The sequence below is a fragment of the Pseudophryne corroboree genome, chromosome 1 (assembly GCF_028390025.1).
Source record: "Pseudophryne corroboree isolate aPseCor3 chromosome 1, aPseCor3.hap2, whole genome shotgun sequence".
NCBI lineage: Eukaryota > Metazoa > Chordata > Amphibia > Anura > Myobatrachidae > Pseudophryne > Pseudophryne corroboree.
The window spans coordinates 746,321,692-746,341,983 of record NC_086444.1 but is presented as its reverse complement, the minus strand read 5'-3'; the positions used below and the strand labels follow the sequence as shown (position 1 = coordinate 746,341,983).

General features: G+C 47.6%; 1 protein-coding gene across 1 annotated transcript in view; it reads right to left on the bottom strand.

Annotated features, from left to right (window-relative positions):
• The window catches only part of NDUFA11 (NADH:ubiquinone oxidoreductase subunit A11), a 47,934-nt gene extending 28,375 nt beyond the window's left edge, over positions 1–19,559 (bottom strand). Inside the window, 2 exon segments of the mRNA XM_063916647.1 lie at positions 18,853–18,945; positions 19,380–19,559. Of these exon segments, the coding sequence (XP_063772717.1) occupies positions 18,853–18,945; positions 19,380–19,458 (172 nt within the window). The 5' untranslated portion in view covers positions 19,459–19,559.
• Between the last annotated feature and the right edge of the window lie 733 nt (positions 19,560–20,292).

Here is a 20,292-nt window from a genome sequence, read left to right as displayed (position 1 = left end):
CAACCTGAGTGTCAACGCAACCTATAACAAAAACACTGCATGCTATGGCATGAACAACGTCAGCAACAGCCTGACAGAAAGAAACACCACCTGAGTGTAACCATAACCAATAACTGCAGACACAGTACGAACTGGGACGGGCGCCCAGCATCCTCTACGGACTAAGAGAAAAGGATTTACCGGTAGGTACTAAAATCCTATTTTCTCATACGTCCTAGAAGATGCTGGGGACTCCAAAAGTACCATGGGCGGGAGAGTGCGGACGACTCTGCAGCACCGATTGAGCCACAAAAGGTCCCCATAGCCAGGGTATCAAACATGTAAAGCACAGCAAAAGTGTTTGAACCCGACCAAGCAGCCGCTCGGCAAAGTTGAAACGCTGAGGCTCCTCGGGCATCCGCCCAAGCAGAAACCATCTTCCTAGTAGAATGGGTCTCCACCGACTTCGGTAACGATAATCCAGCCGTAGAACGAGCACGCCGAAACGGATCACAGATCTAGCGTGTAACCGACTGTAAAGACACAGGCGCCCCAAACACGCTGGGAGCATACTGAACAAATAGAGCCTCTGATTCCGCAATCGGAGCCAATATGGCGACAAATATTCAAAGCTCTGACTACATCAAGAGACCTTGAATCAGCCGAAGTAACCACAGGCATCAAATAGGCTGGTTTCTGCGAAACACCTAAAACACTGTTGGCAGAACTATTATCAGAGTTCTCAATTTCGCTCTATCCTCCTGGAAGATCAAATAGGGGCTCTTGTGAGACCCAGCCACTACATCCGACACCCGCCCTGCGGACGCCAAAGCCAAAAGCACGACCACTCTTCCAGAGAGAAATTTTAAACACAACCCTTCAGACAGGTTCCAATCATTGTGACACAAGAAAACTCAACACTACTGCGAGGTCCCAAGGTGCCAATGGGGGCACCAATGGAGGTTGGATGTGCAGTACTCCTTCCCCGAAGGTCCGAACTTCCGGAAAGGTCGCCAATTCTTTCTTGAAAGAAAATTTATAAGGCCAAAACCGCATTTGAATGGAGCCTAACTTTAGTCCTGCACCCACACCTGCTTGCAAAGAATGGAGAACGACCCAGCTGAAGCTTCCGTAATAGCATCTTTGGATTCACACCAAGACACATATTTCCTCCAAACACGGTGGTAAGGCTTTGCCGTTATTTCTGTTCTAGCCTGAAGAAAAGTGGAAATGACTTCACTGGGAATACCCTTTCTGGCTAGGAAATGGCATTCAACCGCCACACGCAGCCGCGGTAATCCTTGATACAAGCTCGGATCTTAATGTAACAGTTCCTCCCGTAGAGGAAGAGGCCAGGGAACTTCTATGAGGAAATCTTGAAGAACTGGATACCAATCCCTCCATGTTCAGACCGGAACAATGACGATCGCCTGAACCTTTGTTTATCCTACGTTTATCACCTTCAGAAGAGTGAAAACGGAGGGGACACATAGACCGACTGAAAACACCCAAGGTGTCCCGAGGACATCCACTGCTATAGCTTGAGTGTCCCCTGACCTGGAACAATATCCCTGAGATCTCCCGTTGAGGCGAGACGCCAACATGTCCAATTGAGGCACTTCTCAAGACTTGTCGCTTCAGTGAAACTTCCCGATGACGACTATTTCTCCCAGATGGAGATCGCATCTGCAGAGGAATCTATTTCTCGGTCGTTCACATCCGGAAAGAAGACTGCTAATATAGCGTTTATCAGTACTTTCAGCCAGCGGAAAACTTTTACGGCATCTGCCATTGCCACTTTGCTCCGCCCTAGCGGCTTACTTACACCACTGCTGTCAAGTCATCCGACAGAATCAACACGGGCAGATCACTAAGCAAATATTCACTGAAGAGACACAAGATCAGTAACCCAGCTATATACAGCATATTTAAATGGCACTTATGTCGAGTATTACTCAGCACACACCTACCATCTGGCATTTATGAAGACGGTGCCAGTATATTGCTTACAATAAAATAATTGAGTGATAAGTGATCCCGGGCGTACTGAGTGGACAGACGTGTGGGGGAAGGGCTCCTCCATCTACTGGGCTATTACACCCCTTTTTACCCATATTTGGGGTACCCCACTGGATCCCTGTACTGGCCGACAGTGCCCTGCAATCCCCCTACCTGTTTTCCCCAGTCACGGGGCCGGGAGACGGCAGCGCGGACCCTCGCGACTTCCGGCCTAGTCGAGTTCCGGAAGCCGGGACCTTTAGTTTGAGCCGCGGCCGGGTTGTGAGCTCCGCGGCGCGCGCTCCGCAAAAGACCGCTGCGGCCGCCCGCGGAGACCCCCCGCCGGCTTGACAACACCCTGGGCCCTTCCAACATCCGTCGAGGGCTCTCCCCGCAGCTGTGTCCTGCTGAAAGCGGCTGGCTGAGGCTCACCGAGTGGGCTGCCTCCCCTGCTGCACCACGGCGGCCATCTTCCTGGCAGCTTCCAGTGACAGCACAGTCTCCTCACCTGGGCTGTGTGATCACCAGCTGGGGGGACATAATCAACCTACCTCCTTTATATGAAGCCCTGCTGATGACTCCTGTGCCCACAGATAACTACCTGATGTATATTCTGCTATAATGTGAACAAGCAGCGCAGAGTGGGTAGCGTGTTGCAATATCTACTGGGATATGTCCTAACAATCCTTTCCGCGAGGCACTGTTCTGGGCTCTGTACTCTCCGCTCTGACAAATGACAAGACGGCGCCATCCTGGTAAATCATCAAAAGCTAAATCCGCAACCTCGCAAGCTACAGCCTTTCGTACTTTATTTGGCACTCCCGTATCCGACACCACCACCTCTACCCCCCTCTTTGAATCCTTGACGTCAAACATCATGGAGGATAATAGGGTCCCGACTTCTTCCCCAAAACGCCAATCTGGGTCTGCCAGTAAAAAATCCGCCGACATGGCGGCAGTCCTAATACAGCTACGCTCTCTTCCGACTCGCCAAGACATTCAGCAAGATTTATCAAACATGGAAAAACGGATTCATGATTCACTACAAGCAAGTCTCTCCATCATCCAATCTGATCTCACGCAAGTAGCGAATAGAGTGGTCGACCTGGAGGAACACAGAGATGAGACGGATTCCAAACTCGCTGACTTACATGATCTTATATCTCGATACTCGCGTACCACCACTGAAATGAGGTGTAGATTGGATGAGATTGATAATAGAGGTATGCGGATTAACTTGAGGGTCAAAGGTCTACCGGAAGATGTGCCTCCTCACGGCTTAGTTGCTGCGTTAACTAAAATATTCAACGAACTTCTCGGTGCCGACCCCAGTTCTCAAATAATGTTTGACAGAGCACATCGACCGAAAGGAGCGCCCACAGAAAGACCTAGAGACGTCGTCTGCCGTCTACATTATTTTCAAGTGAAAGACTATCCTACAGAAATCCAGACAGGCCTCGAATATTGACTTTAATGGCCATCACATACAGATTTTTCAAGACCTTTCATGGGCAACTCTGCAGCAGAGACGTCTTCTCCACCCTCTCACGGAGGCACTTCGGAAGAAAGATATTAGGTTCCGCTGGGGGTTCCCTCTAAGTATCCAAGTGACCCGTGCTGGGACCCATTATACCCTCGAAGATTATGAAGACGTTCCATCATTCTGCTCTGCACTGGGACTACCGTTAATATCTCTGCCAAATTGGATGGACCCCCTACAGCTTCCCACTGCATCACTCTCACGCAGGGAGCCTTGGAAAAGAGTGAGCAACCCCAGACGACGCAATCGTGCTGGCAGGACTGATGATGCCTCCGAAGTCCCGTGACTGCACTCGTCACTAATTTGTGATATCCTTTTCCTCTGCATTATTTCTCTAAATGCTCACATTAATTCTCTCGCTGTTTACTAATTGTACGGGCTTACACTGCTTTGGGAATGTTTACTGTTTTCTCACTAGTAGAGGTTCTGTTTGTACCTTACCTGGGAAGTTTCGTGTGTGCTATGTGGGATTGAGCGGAGGGATGGTAGACGGTGGTTGTTTTCTTTTTCTCCGCTCCTCTCCTTCCTGCCCATGACATATCCCTCTGAAATACTAATTTAATCAATTATCAAGAATTGTTGCAACCGTTATCACCCTTTGGACCCCCTTCTCTGCTGTACATTTTCTAGACCATGGGATGTTTAGTTTTCCCCCATGGCTTTCAATGCAGAGGTTGCTATTGTTCGTTGTTTCCTATGTCTTTGTCTTTTTTTTTTTTTATGTTAAGTTTTCCGTGTCCTCCTATCTTCCCTCATGTGTTCCCCTACCCACCCCTTCCCTCCCATGCCACCTCCAGTTCCAGGTAATTCTTGGTGCTAGGATATGCTGGTGTTATAGCTATGGTACATCGTTTAGAAGGTTGGTTTCTGCATTCCTTCCATTATGGCTAACTTAAAAATTATTTCTTACAATGTGAAGGGTTTAAATAACCCTGAAAAGAGATCAGGCTTGCGACACACCTTACATACTGATGGGGCAGAGGTTGTTTTCTTACAGGAAACACATTTCAAGAGGGGGGCTTCCCCAGGTCTTCACTCTCGCCACTTCCTAAATGGTTACTTTAATGATTACTCCGGAGCGAAGGTTAGGGGTGTCGCCATTCTTTTTGCTAAACATCTGAGACTGACCGATGTCTCGGAAATGTTAATAGGTGATGGAAGAGGGATTCTGGTTAGAGCTACCATAGCTCATCAGACATTCACTTAAATCCACGTTAGCTTCAGATACACTTGTCGAACTCCAAAAGGCGAGACAAACTCTTAATACTTTGCTCAGCGATGGTACTCGCAAGGCATTTCGTAAATGTCGACATAAATACCATAGATGGGGAAATAAACCTGGTAAACTCTTGGCACGTGCCCTTAGGGCTCAGAGATCCTTGACATATATATCTAAACTCACGGATACTGACGGGTTGTCACATGCCTCTGATACAGGGATAGCTGGGATTTTTCATACTTATTACTCAGCCTTATATAACCTGACCTCCGCGCGTACATTATCTGCATGCATTGGTCACAAGAATAACATACAGAAATTCTTAGATGACATTACTTTTCCGACTCTTCCAACAGACGTTGCTCAGGCCCTAGATGATCCTTTCACTGGGGAAGAACTACTGGCCGCTCTAGGGTCATCACCTAATGACAAAAGTCCAGGGCCGGATGGTTTCCCAGTCACCTATTATAAAGCCTTTCAAGATAAGCTCAACCCCCTTCTCCTGCAGGCCTGCAATGCCATATCATCAGCGGTCCCTCTGTCGGGCCAGTCCCTGAGTGCCCATATTACTGTCATACCAAAAGAATCTAAAGATCCGACACTCCCTTCCAGCTATAGGCCGATATCGCTGCTAAATGTAGATGTTAAACTATTTGCAAAACTCATGGCTAATCGCCTTAGGCCATTATTACCAGATATAGTCCACCCTGATCAGGTCGGTTTTGTTATGGGCAGAGAGGCAATAGATAACACTATCAGAGTCATTGATTTGATAGCACACGCACAGGCAACTGACACCCCCTTCATGCTTCTCTCCACAGACGCAGAGAAGGCCTTTGATCGGGTGGACTGGGATTTTATGGACGCGGTGCTCAGACGACTGGGTCTGGGAGATGTTTTCTTACAGAGGATTCTCTCACTGTATAGAGCTCCATGTGCTCAGGTTAGGGTGAATGGCGTTCTTTCTGAACCAATACAAATTTCCAATGGCACACGCCAGGGCTGCCCGCTGTCACCTTTAATCTTTGTCCTGTGTATGGAGGCTCTGGCCCGTGCAATCAGATGCAACCCTAGCATTGCAGGCCTGCAGGTAGGCAACATTAACCATCGCTTGGCCCTTTTCGCAGATGACTTACTGGCGGTCATAACTAATCCTTTGATTTCTCTACCTAACCTTATGAAAGAATTCACACGGTTCGGAAACCTATCAAATTTTAAAATGAACTATTCCAAATCTATGGCAATGAATGTTACGCTCCCACCTACAATGGCCTCCCTCTTATCGCGGTCATTTCAATTCACATGGCAAAAATCCCATATTACATATTTAGGGATTCAAATCCCTTCGGCACTTAACACTATAGTTACCATTAACCACACCCCTCTTCTTCGCAAACTGCGACAGGAGATGACGCATTGGCTCACGCAGAGGTTTTCATGGCTAGGCCGTATAAATATAGTGAAAATTAATATTCTACCCAGGCTGTTATATCTTTTTCAAACCATCCCTTTGAAACTTCCCCCTCAATTTTTAGCTGAAGCGCACAAGGCGATAAGCCACTTCATTTGGGGCGGACTGAAACCTAGGTTCAAGCATAGCCATTTGTCTAGACTGAAATCTCAAGGCGGACAAAAACTACCTATGATTTCTGCATACTACCATGCCACGATACTGCATAGGATTGTACACTGGTCCCGCCCCAGTCCATATAGGAAACAGTGGGTCGACCTGGAGACTTCATCCACTACTCTTAATTTACAAGCAGTGCCCTGGTCTCCCAAATTTAGCCGCTCACCACATCCCACTGTGGGACCCACTTTAGCTTTATGGCGGACGCTTCGTTATAGGTTGGGAGTCTCGTCTAGACGAACATCCCTTATGCCTATTTTCGATAACCCGACGTTCCCCCCGGGAATGTCCAATAAGACTGCTTCTAGATGGGAGAGGGCAGGTGTGACTAGGGTGATTCACTTGCTTGCACATGGTAAACTCAAAACGTTCTCAGAGATACAGAAATCTGGCGATATACCTGCTAAGGATTATTGGTTCTATCTTCAAGTACACCACTTCATTACCTCACAGAGAGGAGCGATTGACCTTTATAAGGATCTTACTCCCTTTGAATCCATGTGCAATCAGGCGATGACCCCCTCACATATAGTGTCAGGTATTTACAAAATCCTTCTGCAGGGCTACTTCCCTGCTGTCCCTTTCTGTGATGCTTGGGATAAAGACTTGATGCATCGGGGAATTAAGATCCACTGGGACACACATTGCACGGTTATAGCACAATGCTCCACTAGTTTGGAAGTTGTGGAAACACAATACTGACGAGATGGTACAGGTGCCCGTCTCTTTTGCATAAATTTTACCCCTCAGTTTCTCCTTTATGCTGGCGCTGTGGTAGGGATACTGGCACATTGATCCACATTTGGTGGGACTGCCCGTCTATTGCCCCCTTCTGGAACACAATTATTGAACTATCAATAGAGATTTTGGGAGGCCCAGTGCCAACAGGTCCGGATTTTTGGATTTTGTCACACTCAAATATCCCCCTGTCTCACTACAAAAAGTCCCTCCTTAAGCACTTAAATAACGCGGCAAGAGCTGTTCTCCCAGTGCACTGGCGGTCCGTTAACCCGCCGACAATATGGGAATGGTTCCAACGCATTGATTGTTATATGCATATGGAGGATGTTTTCTCTGCCGCTTTAGAAAAATATTCAGACTATATAGCTACTTGGCTTCACTGGATAGAATTTAAGACCACTAAGACCTATGCTGATTATACACCCCTGAATATAAACTGAGGATGGAGGTTGCTAATGCCTCCTCTCTGGTTAGCAAACGATCTATACCTGTGACCTTTTCCACTCCCCACCCCCCCCCCACCCCTTTTCCCCTTGTCCTTCTCTCTCTAATTGTTTCAAAATGTTTGATGCCTCACACTTTTTATAGTTACTAAGTTAATAAGTAATATTGTTACGAAGTAGTTCTTTCCTTAACATATTATGTTTCATATTGTATGATATACAGCATATGATGGAATATCCATATCCTTTTTTCTTTGTTGCCATCTTTATGACTACAGTCACCATGCTATGAGACTACTGTCAAAGTTTTTCATACTGAAACATATGGAAATTGGTTTAATTTGCAAAATGAAAATAAAGAATTTAAAAAAAAAAAAAAAATTCACTGAAAATAGCTCTTAATCCAAGAAAGCTTATTGCAGACAAGCTTCCCAACTTGACCTTTTCCCCTGGAAATACTTCCCTTGCAAGGACTGCTCCCCAGTCTCGGAGATCTGCAAGCATGGACACCAGGAACTCCACCTGGATTCCGAACCTTCGTCCGTCTAGGAGGTGAGAACTGAGCAGACACCACAGGAGCGATATCCGTGCCATTAGGATTATATTCTGGCGCATGTGCAGGTGAGACCCGGACCGCATTTCCAACTGTCCTCGTGAGAAACACTCTGGCATTTGACCTGCTCACTGAAAAACCTCTTAGGCCGCACCATCTTCTTCATCAACGGAACATATTGCTTGATTGTCACTGCAAATCTGATCCGACTCTGGATCCTCAGACCCTTTTTCCACAGGAAACCACAGAACCTCAACCGTTCAGTATCTACTCTGATACCCACCTCCGACATCTGCGTCGTTGGGAACAACAGCCATTCCCTGTGTTGAAGCACAGTCAGAGAGAACCAACGATTTGCACCACTTGTTTCTTGACCTCGCCTTAATCAGGAGAGCGTCTCAGTACAGAATAACCATGGCACTTACTATTGAAAGAAACCCATGATACTGCCATCACTCCTGTGAAATGGCAAAGACAATCCTGGACATCAACCCAGGTAAGCCGAATGCGGAGAAAAACGCATTTAACCCCTATTCTACCTTTACGTGCTGGAGCTCCCTTCGTAAGTAGAATTTTTTTTTTCTAGGGACAGCAGGACAATGTCCTGAACCTGACGCAACTCTGGTATGGCGTCGCGTACCGCCTCCCCTTCTAGAGGGGAATCCCTAAGATCTATTCAAACACTCAGTGAGGGGAATCATCTGTAAACTCCAGCATGTCCCCTTTTGGATTCTATTAGAAACTCACAGGTTCAAGGCCCTTCCCGGACTGACCGAAAAATAATAGACGAGTTCCCCACCAGAGTGGGCTCCAGCCAGATAGACCCAGCGACATGCTGTGTATGTGGTAGAACAGAAACCAACATCCGCTTCTGCGAACCTAACAAGGCTGCAGAACTCTTACCTTGTCACCTTCCACAATCTGCACCGAGAAGAAAAAAAGAAAGGTATCTAACCGGTTAAAATGACTGCATTCCACAACCGAATGCGTCACCAGCCCTTGTGAGGGAATCTAACTCACGAAGTTAGACTTACCTGCGGTATCTGCCGAGATTGACTGAATTGAGGCCTCCCCAACAGCTGTACACCGTCCCAGGGAAACACTCCAGTATCTCGGATTCAGCCTCAGCATTTCTTCTGCAGTCGTACAGCAACCTGCCTCCATGTTATAGAGAAGGATCAACATAAGAAACATCCCCTCTCTCTATAGGGTAATTCTATCGGATGCCTTACCGAATACAAACACTCCCCCATGTGCAGGCAATGCAAATAGCTCCAAAGTATAGAATAAAATATCACTTAGCTTCCTGTATATGATCCTTTTTGACAGGGCCCCGTGTCGACCAGGAGTTGACTTTCACAGTATTCTATCCGCAGCGGGAAAAGAATAACCATTCGGATTCCTTGAGGATCTGAGACCAGTTCGCCACGGCCGACCTAGAGCTTTTTCAACAGAGCGACCAGCACATGAGAAGGAATACTATTATTTCAGCATTCATTATAAATCATAATATGAATATACATAATGTAATACACAATTACACACATATCCTAAACACACACAGATAGATAGATAGATAGATAGATAGATAGATAGATAGATAGATAGATAGATAGATAGATAGATAGATATAAAAACGTTCTTCCTGAAGACGGGGGCGAGCACCCCCGAAACGTCGATTAAACTGCACTGATATTTTCACTTCTTTGAACTAAGTCTCCAGAGTGCCGCCATTGTTTTTCCTGTATACTTATGCAGACTGCCAGGTCTGTAAGGAGGGCACCGAAGCAGGAGCTTTGCTCAGCATGTCCAGAGGAGAGTGCCAGTTATGTATGTACGTACATACATACATACATACATACATACATACATATATATATATATATATTTTGAGTATCCCATATATCCAAATATCCGAAATACGGAATATTCAGAAATACGGACTTTTTTGAGTGAGAGTGAGATAGTGAAACTTTTGTTTTTTGATGGCTCAATGTACACAAACCTTGTTTAATACACAGTTATTAAAAATATTGTATTAAATGACCTTAAGGCTGTGTGTATAAGGTGTATAAGAAACAAATGAATTGTGTGAATGTACACACACTTTGTTTAATGCACAAAGTTATAAAAAATATTGGCTAAAATGACATTCAGGCTGTGTGTATAAGGTGTATATGAAACATAAATACATTCTGTGCTTAGACTTGGGTCCCATCACCATGATATCTCATTATGGTATGCAATTATTCCAAAATACGGAAAAATCCCATATCCAAAATACCTCTGGTTCCAAGCATTTTGGATAAGGGATACTCAATACATACATACATACATACATACATAACAAAACTGGTGTGGTCGGCACTCCCAATATTTAAACAGCTGCCCTCCTACTGTAATATGCATAAAAATTAGGTTCTCCTAGAGAGGGGTGTTCCTCAGGATTGAGAAATATTATATAAATTATATATATATATATATATATATATATATACTGATCCAATTCAGCCGGCACTCCTCGCTGCAACAACAACTGGTCCTGGTGCCTAATGCAGAGACATCCATACAAGAAAAGCAAGGCACTCTGAGGACTCTTCTGCAAACACCTTTAATCACGGTGTGTTAGATCAACATGTTTCAGGGCATCAGCCCTTTCGTCAGGATACACCAAATACGTGGTAATTCAGATTATCCAGAACCAACAGGTCCCTAGTGACATTAATGTGTTCTGAAAATGTATGACCATGTACTGAATGCCCCAGTTGTGGATCTACCAGGAAACATTATGGTCGACAGAAAACCTAGTATTAGTCGACAGCAGGGAGTATTAACCAAGTAAAATAACAGTCTTGTAACTCCGAGGGGACCGAGGGAAGTATAAATAAATAAGTACAATAACACTGCCCCACATATACTACCATGTCTGCGCTCGAGCTACAGGCCCATGGAACCGTACCATACATATAAACATATATACAGGCATAAGGTCGTTACCGCATGTTAATTTACACCCAGTAATAACAGTTGGTGCCGACAGAGTCACCCACATACTACGGTCTCTCCCATACAGTGTTTACTTTTGATAAGTATACAACTACCGACCTGCTGACACTGCATCTACAGAATCAATTACCAACCACAGTTGGCGATGCAGACTGTGATCCCCATAAGTGACAGAGCACTCACTCCTGTCGACCCATGTTGACTAAAGCTAAAGCTGGTATTCGACAGGGAACACACAAATATGTATATATATTCATAACTCACAGATTACATGCTCAATTTGTCTAAAATAGCGCTATATTGTCCACCATATAGCACTAAACATCGTGCCCCCTCATGCTTTTGGCGGGGACCTGTAGAAAATGGCGCTGTAACCCGAAGTGAGGGCTAAGCCCCGCCCCTTTTCGGCGCGCTTCAGCCCGCTAATAATATAGCATTATGTATGGTATTGGAGGTCCCTATACAGTGTCTACCCACTGTATAGCTCTGTTGTCACCCACAAATAGGTATACTGCCGCCCAGGGCGCTCCCCCCTAGCGCCCTGCACCCTGTACAAACCGTTGGCGTGTGGGAGCAATGGTGCGCAGCGTGACCGCTGCGGTATCTGGTGGGGGAATCGTAAACGGTGCCCAGGCACCGAACATGTACTTATGCCAGCGTTAAAACTTACAGTAACTTGCTGCCCAGGGCGCTCCCCCCCAGCGCCCTGCGAGTGCCGTTTGTGTGTGGGAGCATGGAGCGCAGCGCGACCGCTGCGTGTTACCTCCGTTACTGAAGTCTTCTGCCGTCACTGAAGTCTTCTTTTCTTCCAATATTCACCCGGCTTCTTTCTTCTGGCTTCTGTGAGGGGGGTGACGGCGCGGCTCCGGGAACAAGCAGCTAGGCGAACCAAGTGATCGAACCCTCTGGAGCTAATGGTGTCCAGTAGCCTAAGAAGCAGAGCCTTTAACTAAGAAGAAGTAGGTCTGACTTCTCTCCCCTCAGTCCCACGATGCAGGGAGCCTGTAACCAGCAGGTCTCCCTGAAAATAAAAAATCTAACATAAAGTCTTTTAGAGAAACTCAGTAGAGCTCCCCTAGTGTGTGTCCAGTCACTCCTGGGCACAAAGTCTAAGGGCTGTAACACACACTCCGGTTTTTCCCGGATGGCAAAAAGCCGGACAAACTTTGTCCGGCTTTTTGCCATCCGGGAGAAACCGGCAGAGTCTCGCACACAGGACGGCTTTGAGCCGTGTGTGATGCTGTGCGCATGCGCAGCATCAGACACGGCTCGGGAAAAAAACGTTGTGTGTGAAAGCTCCCCTTCACACACACGGTTCACTGGCTGCAAAGACAGCCCGGCGGCCGCCCGGCCGCCGGACCTTCCAGTGGTGAGACCCGGCTGCAACCCGGCAGCCGGGCCGGGGCCGTGCAGTGTGAAGGGACCCTAGCCCTCACACTGTTAACTACAATGCCGGCACGGGAAAAAGCCGGGTAGTGTGTTTTAGCCCTAACTGAGGTCTGGGGGAGGGGCATAAAGGGAGGAGCCACTTCACACCCAGTCAAAGTCTTTTTATTGTGCCCAAGCTCCTGCGGATCCCGTCTATACCCCATGGTCCTTTTGGAGTCCCCAGCATCCTCTAGGACGTATGAGAAATGTGGAATTATATATAAAAAAATAAATAAAAGAAAAGTACAGAGAGAGCATGTTTTATTTCAGTTATTTATAATATATTCAATTTAACAATTCCTTTATGAGCCAATTATTATGCTGCTAAATGATTGACTTGGAAGGATTGGGTATCCGGACTCCAGGTCGACAACAAAAAGGTCGACGCCAATTGGTCGACACACCTTAGGTCGACATGGGAAAAGGTCGACATGAGTTTTTCACAATTTTCTCTGACGTCCTAAGTGGATGCTGGGGACTCCGTCAGGACCATGGGGATTAGCGGCTCCGCAGGAGACAGGGCACAAAAGTAAAAGCTTTTAGGATCAGGTGGTGTGCACTGGCTCCTCCCCCTATGACCCTCCTCCAAGCCTCAGTTAGATTTTTGTGCCCGGCCGAGAAGGGTGCAATCTAGGTGGCTCTCCTAAAGAGCTGCTTAGAGTAAAAGTTTTGTTAGGTTTTTTATTTTCAGTGAGTCCTGCTGGCAACAGGCTCACTGCATCGAGGGACTTAGGGGAGAGAAGTGAACTCACCTGCGTGCAGGATGGATTGGCTTCTTAGGCTACTGGACACCATTAGCTCCAGAGGGAGTCGGAACACAGGTCTCACCCTGGGGTTCGTCCCGGAGCCGCGCCGCCGACCCCCTTGCAGATGCCGAAAAATGAAGAGGTCCAGAAACCGGCGGCAGAAGACTTTTCAGTCTTCATAAGGTAGCGCACAGCACTGCAGCTGTGCGCCATTGTTGTCAGCACACTTCATAGCAGCGGTCACTGAGGGTGCAGGGCGCTGGGGGGGGCGCCCTGGGCAGCAATGATAGTACCTTATTCTGGCTAAAAATACATCACATATAGCCCCTGGGGGCTATATGGATGTATTTAACCCCTGCCAGGTCTCAGAAAAACGGGAGCAGAAGCCCGCCGAAAAGGGGGCGGGGCCTATTCTCCTCAGCACACAGCGCCATTTTCCCTCACAGAAATGCTGGTGGGAAGGCTCCCAGGCTCTCCCCTGCACTGCACTACAGAAACAGGGTTAAAACAGAGAGGGGGGGCACTTATTTGGCGATATGACTATATATATTAAAATGCTATAAGGGAAAAACACTTATATAAAGGTTGTCCCTGTATAATTATAGCGTTTTTGGTGTGTGCTGGCAAACTCTCCCTCTGTCTCCCCAAAGGGCTAGTGGGGTCCTGTCCTCTATCAGAGCATTCCCTGTGTGTGTGCTGTGTGTCGGTACGTGTGTGTCGACATGTATGAGGACGATGTTGGTGAGGAGGCGGAGCAATTGCCTGTAATGGTGATGTCACTCTCTAGGGAGTCGACACCGGAATGGATGGCTTATTCAAGGAATTACGTGATAATGTCAACAGAGACGGCCGGCAAACAAAATAGTACCTGTCCAGGCGTCTCAAACACCGTCAGGGGCTTTAAACCGCCCATTTACCTCAGTCGGTCGACACAGACACGGACACTGATTTCAGTGTCGACGGTGAAGAAACAAAACGTATTTTCCTTTAGGGCCACACGTTACTTGTTAAGGGCAATGAAGGAGGTGTTACATATTTCTGATACTACAAGTACCACAAAAAAGGGTATTTTGTGGGGTGTGAAAAAACTACCTGTAGTTTTTCCTGAATCAGATAAATTAAATGAAGTGTGTGATGATGCGTGGGTTTCCCCCGATAGAAAATTATTGGCGGTATACCCTTTCCCGCCAGAAGTTAGGGCGCGTTGGGAAACACCCCTTAGGGTGGATAAGGCGCTCACAACGCTTATCAAAACAAGTGGCGGTACAGTCTCCAGATAGGGCCGTCCTCAAGGAAAATATCCTAAGAAGTATATACACACATACTGGTGTTATACTGCGACCAGCGATCGCCTCAGCCTGGATGTGCACAGCTGGGGTGGCTTGGTCGGATTCCCTGACTAAAAATATTGATACCCTTGACAGGGACAGTATTTTATTGACTATAGAGCATTTAAAGGATGCATTTCTATATATGCGAGATGCACAGAGGGATATTTGCACTCTGGCATCAAGAGTAAGTGCGATGTCCATATCTGCCAGAAGATGTTTATGGACACGACAGTGGTCAGGTGATGCAGATTCCAAACGGCACAAAGAAGTATTGCCGTATAAAGGGGAGGAGTTATTTGGGGTCGGTCCATCGGACCTGGTGGCCACGGCAACTGCTGGAAAATCCACCGTTTTTACCCTAAGTCACATCTCTGCAGAAAAAGACACCGTCTTTTCAGCCTCAGTCCTTTCGTCCCCATAAGAGTCATATCTGCCCAGGGATAGAGGAAAGGGAAGAAGACTGCAGCAGGCAGCCCATTCCCAGGAACAGAAGCCCTCCACCGCTTCTGCCAAGTTTCTCAGCATGACGCTGGGGCCGTACAGGACCCCTGGATCCTACAAGTAGTATCCCAGGGGTACAGATTGGAAAGTCGAGACGTTTCCCCCTCGCAGGTTCCTGAAGTCTGCTTTACCAACGTCTCCCTCCGACAGGGAGGCAGTATTGGAAACAATTCACAAGCTGTATTCCCAGAAGGTGATAATCAAAGTACCCCTCCTACAACAAGGAAAGGGGTATTATTCCACACTATGTTGTGGTACTGAAACCAGAAGGCTCGGTGAGACCTATTCTAAATCTGAAATATTTGAACACTTACAAAGGTTCAAATCAAGATGGAGTCACTCAGAGCAGTGATAGCGAACCAGGAAGAAGGGGACTATAGGGTGTCCCGGGACATCAGGGATACTTACCTCCATGTCCCAATTTGCCCTTCTCACCAAGGGTACCTCAGGTTCGTGGTACAGAACTGTCACTATCAGTTTCAGACGCTGCCGTTTGGATTGTCCACGGCACCCCGGGTCTTTACCAAGGTAATGGCCGAAATGATGATTCTTCTTCAAAGAAAATGGACGACCTCCTGATAAGAGCAAGGTCCAGAGAACAGTTGGAGGTCGGAGTAGCACTATCTCAAGTAGTTCTACGACAGCACGGGTGGATTCTAAATATTCCAAAACCGCAGTTGTTTCCGACGACACATCGGCTGTTCCTAGGGATGATTCTGGACACAGTCCAGAAAAGAGTGTTTCTCCCGGAGAAGAAAGCCAGGGAGTTATCCGAGCTAGTCAGGAACCTCCTAAAACCAGGAAAAGTGTCAGTGCATCATTGCACAAGGGTCCTGGGAAAAATGGTGGCTTCTTACGAAGCGATTCCATTCGGCAGTTTTCACGCAAGAACTTTTCAGTGGGATCTGCTGGAAAAATGGTCCGGATCGCATCTTCAGATGCATCAGCGGATAACCCTGTCTCCAAGGACAAGGGTGTTTCTTCTGCGGTGGCTGCAAAGTACTCATCTACTAATGGGCCGCAGATTCGGCATTCAGGAAGGGTCCTGGTGACCAGGGATGCCAGCCTGAGAGGCTGGGGAGCAGTCACACAGGGAAAAAATTTCCAGGGAGTGTGATCAAGTCTGGAGAATTATCTCCACATAAATATACTGGAGCTAAGGGCAAGTTACAATGCTCTAAGCTTAGCAAGACCTCTGCTTCAAGGTCAGCCGGTATTGATCCAGTGGGACAACATCACGGCAGTCGCCCACGTAAACAGACAGGGCGGCACAAGAAGCAGAAGGGCAATAGCAGAAACTGCAAGGATTCTTCGCTGGGCGGAAAATCAGGTGATAGCACTGTCAGCAGTGTTCATTCCGACGCCCGGGAGAGTGGGGACTTCATCCGGAAGTCTTCCACATGATTGTGAACCATTGGGAAAGACCAAAGGTGGACATGATGGCGTCCCGCCTGAACAAAAAACTGGACAGGTATTGCGCCAGGTGAAGAGACCCTCAGGCAATAGCTGTGGACGCTCTGGTAACACCGTGGGTGTACCAGTCAGTGTATGTGTTCCCTCCTCTGCCTCTCATACACAAGGTACTGAGAATTATAAGACGGAGAGGAGTAAGAACTATACTCGTGGCTCTGGATTGGCCAAGAAGGACTTGGTACCCGGAACTTCAAGAGATGCTCACAGAGGACTCATGGCCTCTGCCGCTAAGAAGGGACCTGCTTCAGCAGGGACCGTCTGTTCCAAGACTTACCGCGGCTGCGTTTGACGGCATGGCGGTTGAACGCCGGATCCTGAAGGAAAAAGGCATTCCGGAGGAAGTCATTCCTATCCTGATCAAAGCCAGGAAGGAGGGGACCGCACAACATTATCACCGTATTTGGCGAAAAATTGTTGCGTGGTGTGAGGCCAGGAGGGCCCCCACGGAGGAATTTTAACTCGGTCGATTCCTGCATTTCCTGAAGACAGGAGTGTCTATGGGCCTCAAATTGGGGTCCATTAAGGTTCAGATTTCGGCCCTGTCGATTTTCTTCCAGAAAGAATTGGCTTCAGTTCCTGAAGTCCAGACGTTTGTTAAGGGAGTATTGCATATACAGCCCCTTTTGTGCCTCCAGTGGCACCGTGGGATCTCAACGTAGTGTTGGGATTCCTCAAATCACATTGGTTTGAACCGCTCAAATCTGTGGATTTTAAATATCTCACATGGAAAGTGACCATGCGGTTGGCCCTGGCCTCGGCCAGGCGAGTGTCAGAATTGGTGGCTTTGTCTTACAAAAGCCCATATCTGATTTTCCATTCGGACAGGGCAGAACTGCGGACTCGTCCCCAGTTTCTTCCTAAGGTGGTGTCAGCGTTTCACCTGAACCAACCTATTGTGGTACCTGCGGATACTAGGGACTTGGAGGACTCCAAGTTGCTAGACGTTGTCAGGGCCCTGAAAATATATGTTCCAGGACGGCTGGAGTCAGAAAGTCTGACTCGCTGTTTATACTTTATGCACCCAACAAGCTGGGTGCTCCTGCTTCTAAGCAGACGATTGCTCGTTGAATTTGTAGTACAATTCAGCTCGCACATTCTGTGGCAGGCCTGCCACAGCCAAAATCTGTAAATGCCCAATCCACAAGGAAGGTGGGCTCATCTTGGGCGGCTGCCCGAGGGGTCTCGGCTTTACAACTTTGCCGAGCTGCTACTTGGTCAGGGGCAAACACGTTTGCAAAATTCTACAAATTTGATACCCTGGCTGAGGAGGACCTGGAGTTCTCTCGTTCGGTGCTGCAGAGTCATCCGCACTCTCCCGCCCGTTTGGGAGCTTTGGTATAATCCCCATGGTCCTGACGGAGTCCCCAGCATCCACTTAGGACGTCAGAGAAAATAAGAATTTACTTACCGATAATTCTATTTCTCGTAGTCCGTAGTGGATGCTGGGCGCCCATCCCAAGTGCGGATTGTCTGCAATACTTGTACATAGTTATTGTTACAAAAATCGGGTTATTATTGTTGTGAGCCATCTTTTCAGAGGCTCCGCTGTTATCGTGCTGTTAACTGGGTTCAGATCACAGGTTGTACAGTGTGATTGGTGTGGCTGGTATGAGTCTTACCCGGGATTCAAGATCCTTCCTTATTGTGTACGCTCGTCCGGGCACAGTATCCTAACTGAGGCTTGGAGGAGGGTCATAGGGGGAGGAGCCAGTGCACACCACCTGATCCTAAAAGCTTTTACTTTTGTGCCCTGTCTCCTGCGGAGCCGCTAATCCCCATGGTCCTGACGGAGTCCCCAGCATCCACTACGGACTACGAGAAATAGAATTATCGGTAAGTAAATTCTTATTTTTTTCTTTTTTGGAACTTTTTCATACTTAACGATCCATGTGGACTACGATTACGATTGGAACGGTAATCTGTGCCGAGCGAAGCGGAGCGAACGTACCATGCCCGAAGCATGGCGAGCAAAGTGAGCCATGCGAGGGGACGCGGTGCACTAATTGGGGTTCCCGGTCACTCTACGAAGAAAACGACACCAAAAAAAACATAAAAAACTCATGTCGACCCTTTTCCATGTCGACCTTTTGTTCATGTCGACCTAAGGTGTGTCGACCAATTGGCGTCGACCTAAGGTGTGTCGTCCTTTTTGTTGTCGACCTGGAGTCCCAGACACGAAGGATTGTGTCGTTCTGGTGATAGTACCAATTGAGTGAATGTGCAAACAGCACTCCATTTATTCTCAGATGGAAAAGTAACATTACCCATGGTTAGCGTTGCTCCTCCTGCTCGCTGAACACCCTCCATTAGCGTTTTAGGCGGAATTGCGACTGTGTGAAATGCAGACCCAACCAGACCTAATGAGTAAAGCACTGTATTAATAAACAGCATTAAATGAAGTGGAAAGAATTGGAATACACAAGAGTGGATGTCATACAGTAATTCCAATTAGCCTGGCTGTGGGGTCTGACTGCCAAAGTGCCACATAAATGTTATTATGCCCTATACCAGGGGTGCAAAATGAATACTGTGTATACCTAAAGAAAATGGCACTACAAAAGTGACAGTCCCACTTTAATAACGAGGGAGAGTTACCTGCATGGCAATATTTATCTCAGAGTTTTCCAGGTCTTATAGATGGAATACTGGACGGCCACCAGTCTATACCACCCACAGGTGTATATAGCTCCCCTGGAATGTCTGCAGCCCGGTATACTAATACACACATCAGGGCGCTACCTAACATATACACAAGGAGGAAAGTGGCAAACACAGAATGCCGGTCACCTACCCACAACTACCGCAATTTTCGTGGCTAACCATGTCTTCTCCACACAGTCTGTCCCGTCCGGGATGTCCCAGTAACCCATTTTCCTGCAGTGTACAAGGGCAGACAGAGACACCCGGCTGTTACGTCGTTACGTCCTCAGCGTACACGAATTCTGCAGGCGTGCTGCCATCTTGGGAAGGTATCCCCTCCTCTTCGAACGCTGCTTTGTTTAATTTGACGCCATGTTGTGATTGGCTGTAAACTGTGTGCTGTGAGCAAAATAAAACGACGGCTTGTAAACCTGCGGCCAGTGCCGCTGTGGCACCAGAGTTCCATTCAGCAGCATCTACGGCTCACATGAGGGCAGACTGTTCAAACCAGTAAAAATACCAGAGGAATAGCACAGGTCAAATGTTTACTTCCTAATTTCTCTATCGTCCTAAGTGGATGCTGGGGTTCCTGAAAGGACCATGGGGAATAGCGGCTCCGCAGGAGACAGGGCACAAAAAAGTAAAGCTTTTACCAGATCAGGTGGTGTGCACTGGCTCCTCCCCCTATGACCCTCCTCCAGACTCCAGTTAGATTTTGTGCCCGAACGAGAAGGGTGCAATCTAGGTGGCTCTCCTAAAGAGCTGCTTAGAGAAAGTTTAGCTTAGGTTTTTTACTTTACAGTGAGTCCTGCTGGCAACAGGATCACTGCAACGAGGGACTTAGGGGAGAAGTAGTGAACTCACCTGCGTGCAGAGTGGATTTGCTGCTTGGCTACTGGACACTAGCTCCAGAGGGACGATCACAGGTACAGCCTGGATGGTCACCGGAGCCGCGCCGCCGGCCCCCTTGCAGACGCTGAAGAGAGAAGAGGTCCAAAATCGGCGGCTGAAGACTCCTGAGTCTTCATAAAGGTAGCGCACAGCACTGCAGCTGTGCGCCATTT